This window comes from Mus caroli, chromosome 8, assembly GCF_900094665.2.
Source record: "Mus caroli chromosome 8, CAROLI_EIJ_v1.1, whole genome shotgun sequence".
Lineage (NCBI taxonomy): Eukaryota > Metazoa > Chordata > Mammalia > Rodentia > Muridae > Mus > Mus caroli.
Window position 1 is genome coordinate 61,455,792 of NC_034577.1, and position 4,122 is coordinate 61,459,913.

Here is a 4,122-nt window from a genome sequence, read left to right on the forward strand (position 1 = left end):
AAAAACCAAAAAAAAAAAAAAAAAAAAAAAAAAGAAAGAGGAACAATGTGGTAAATAAATCAAATAAATCAGGCATGGTTCTAAGGTTTATTGAGGAGAGTAACTTAACTTTTCGTCAGTTTTCAATCATATATCATACATTTTCTGGTAATATATTTTAGGTTACAAACCAGAAGACAAAATTATTGAACATCTTCAAAATTTTAGAATACCTGGAAGGTAAGTTTCATGTTCAAGCTGATACAAATATGCCTTTGAAGAAATTTGAGTGTCCCCTAGAAGTTTTAAGAGAACTCAGTGTAGACAAGCACAGCGTTAAGTGTATTTATTGATGATTAGTAAATTCTCATACCACCACGAACCTCAATGTTAGGTACTCGGAAAAAGCACAAGGAAACAATGACTTAACAGCTATTACATTTTAATTATATCCCCTTGAGAACTGCTCTATAGAACTGCCAATTGATTTAGGTTGATGCCACTCAGTTATTGTAAAGGACATATACATAGATTTGATGACAAGTATATGCTTAAAATCTCCTAATAGGCAAATATTCCACAATAAATCCCATATTACTCATATACGTTTAATGATTTACCAAAGTTTAGTGAGAGGGGTAATTTATGAGATTCAAGAAGGTTATGGTGGAGAAAACTTTATCCTCATATTATGTCACTGTGATAAACAAACAGTTAAACTGAATGAATGCAGTGTGGAAATCTTTTATTTTTTATTCTTGCCATAATTGATATATGTCACATTAGATAAAAGCCATGTAAGCATCCTGAATATGGAAAGTACCTCTTTCTCCCACAGCAATTAGATTTGCAGTTGTCCCCACTTTGAGTAGATTGTGAAGGTGATATGAGTTTACAATTAATTGTATATCCAATTTCATTGGTAATATGTAAATACACCCACACTGCAGAAAAGCCTTTGAGTAAAAGAAAATGGAAATTCTTCTATTTATCCTGGTTCACTTTGCAAATGTAATGTGACTCACTTCATAGCAAACTGATGAGTTCGATCACCGAGGCAAAGCTCTGAGTTCTTCCAGTTCTCTTAAAAAATGTGGAAAACCTCACATGAGAAAAGGATGTTATAAAGACGAACCATGTGCTAAGTGCTTTAACCACCACAGGTATCTTCAAATACACAAAAGAAACCATACTAAAATACAAACTTATGAATTCAAACAAGTGATAAAACCTTAAGATTTGATTCCTTTTTAGAGTAAACTAGACAAAATTGTTAAATTAAATCATATGGATAAAAAGATTCATCTCTGTAGTCAATGTGGTAAAGTGTTTACACATGTCAATTGTCTTCACAGGCACAAAGGAAGTCTTACCAGAGAGAAACTCTATGAATATACTCAATGTGGTAAAGCCTCTACACGTCACAGTGGTCTTCAAAGGCATGAAAGAATTCATACTGGAGAGAAACCTTATAAATGTAATCAATGTGGTAAAGCCTTTGTAGATTACTGTACTCTTCAAAAACATGAAGGAACACATACTGGAGAGAAAGCCTATGAATGTAATCAGTGTGGTAAAGGCTTTACACAACAAGCTTACCTCCAAAACCATAAAAGAACACACACTGGAGAGAAACCCTACGAATGTTATGAATGTGGTAAAGGATTTGCACATTACTCTACTCTTCGGAAACATGGTTCTACACATACTGGAGAAAAACCCTATGAATGTAATGAATGTGGTAAAGCTTTTGCACAACAGAGTCATCTCCAAAACCATAAAAGAACGCATACTGGAGAGAAACCCTATGAATGTAATGAGTGTGGTAAAGCCTTTTCACAGCACAGTAGTCTCCAAAACCATAAAAGAACACATACTGGCGAGAAACCCTATAAATGTAATGAATGTGGTAAAGCCTTTTCACAATACAGTAATCTCCGAAAGCATAAAAGAACACATACTGGGGAGAAACCCTATGAATGTAATGAGTGTGGTAAAGCCTTTTCACAGCATAGTAGTCTCCAACAACATAGAAGAACACATACTGGAGAGATACCTTATGAATGTAATGAGTGTGGTAAAGCCTTTTCACAGCATAGTAGTCTCCAAATGCATAAAAGAACACATACTGGAGAGAAACCCTACGAATGCAAGCAATGTGGTAAAGCCTTTTCACAACACAGTAGTCTTCGAAAGCATAAGAGAACACATACTGGACAGAAGCCCTATGAATGTAGTCAATGTGGTAAAGCCTTTTCACGACACAGTAGTCTCCAGCAACATAAAAGAACACATACTGGAGAGAAACCTTATGAATGTAATGAGTGTGGTAAAGCCTTTTCACAACAGGGTCATCTCCAGAAACATAAAAGAATACATACTGGAGAGTAACCCTATGAATGTAATCAGTGTGTGTAATCAGAAACTCGATGTATGCAATTCATGTGTTAAAGCCTTTGCAATTTTCTGTACTTTTCAGAATCATGAAATAATTCATACTGGAGAGAAACCCTATAAATGTAGCCAATGTGGTAAAGCCTTTGCTGTTCACAATTATTTCCAAATACATAGAGGGACACATTCTGGAGAGAAATCTTATGAGTGTAGTTAGTGTGGTCAAAAGCATTTGCACATTACTGTAGACGTTGAAAACATGAAGGTGTACGTACTGTAGAGAAGCCCTATGAATGCAAGCAGTGAGGTAAAGCCTTTTCATGACAGAGTCATCTCCAGAAACATAAAATAAAACATAGTCTAGAGAAACTGTATCAATGTAATCAGTGAAATAAAGCCATTGCACAACAGAGTTATCTCCAAATACACAGAAAAACATATATTGAAGAGAAACCCTATGTAAGAAGTGTAGGAAAGCCTTTTCACATGGTAGCTATCTAATACCTAAAAGAACACTCACCAGATAGAAACCCTGCAAACATAGTCAGTGTGAGAAAGCCTTTTCACAATAGTAGTCTCTAAATTAAAGATAACAACAGCAACAACAACAAAAAATTATTCTGAATGTAAGCAATGTGGAAAGACCTTTGCATATTACAATTATTTCTGAAAACACAATACATACTGGAGAGTAAACTTAGGAATGTAATTGCTGTGTACCATTGTGTACCATTCTCTGAGGACATGAACCCATACTGAAGGGAATCTGGGACTATAAAGTATTTGGTAAGATGGTTAGCCAGCCCAATTGCATTTAATACACAAGGTCATTTTATTCTGGGGGAAAAAGTCTGACAAGTGTCCACAATCTCTTTAAGCCTTTTGCCTATCTGTATTTTGTTTGCACCTACAAACTCAGATAAAAGCCCTCTGAATTTACACTATTAGGTAGCAACATTTAGATTTCATTCATCTCTTCAATTATATCAAATAAGTTATCTAAGTGTAAAACTTTATGGATCTGTCTTAGTAACTTTTTCTGATGCTGTGATAAAACATAACATCTTTGGCAACTTAACTTACCAAATACTTTATTTGGGCTCATGGCACCAGAGGTGTATGGGATTACCGTCAACATGGCAGGGCAACAAGTGGGAAACATGGCAGTAAAGCAGGAAGTTTAAAGCTCACATTCAAATGCAGTGACATGTTTCCTCCAGTAGGGGGTGTCACTTACTAAATCTTTCCCATTGAGAAGGGTTGATTTTCTGAATTCCAGCTCAAATCCTTTCCTTTTGGGAAGTTAACCAGTTCATGAGGAAGAAAAACCCTGGAAATGAGCCTTTAGGTGCCCCATCATCTGGGCTATACCAATGAAGGCTTACAGGAGAAAAACAGTCATGAGTGCAAATTGTATTTTAGTGATTTGTTTAAATTTTAGTTATGCATTGTTAGTGTGTCTTTCTGTGAGTACATGTGTGTGTCTGCTGGTTTCCAAGAAAGTTAGACTCTTGTATATTCTTGTACCAAAGATTTCAGGAAGTTGTCAAGAACTTGACCTTGGAACATGAAATAAACATGTCTTAACTACTTAGCCATGACCCTTGTCCTGTAAATATTTTAAAGCCTTTATACATCATCTTGGCATCATGAAATAGGAAGGCAAAACTCTATACATGTAAACAATTTGCTAAAGATGTTAGACATCATAATTTTCTTCAGTTTCAAGAAAAAGATCTTGCTTTATCA

At 35.2% G+C, this 4,122-nt stretch overlaps 1 protein-coding gene across 3 annotated transcripts in view; it reads left to right on the plus strand.

Moving 5' to 3' along the window:
* LOC110300666 (zinc finger protein 431-like) overlaps positions 1-2,469 on the plus strand; it is a 21,770-nt gene extending 19,301 nt beyond the window's left edge. For 2 of the 3 annotated variants that reach the window (XM_029480267.1, XM_029480266.1), the window contains exon 3: positions 1,335-2,469. In XM_029480267.1, coding sequence (XP_029336127.1) covers positions 1,335-2,370 — 1,036 coding nt within the window. In that variant the 3' untranslated portion in view covers positions 2,371-2,469. Of the gene's footprint in view, positions 1-161; positions 220-1,334 lie in introns of all 3 variants that reach the window. The other variant, XM_021170922.2, reaches the window with a different exon arrangement.
* Positions 2,470-4,122: the final 1,653 nt, after the last annotated feature.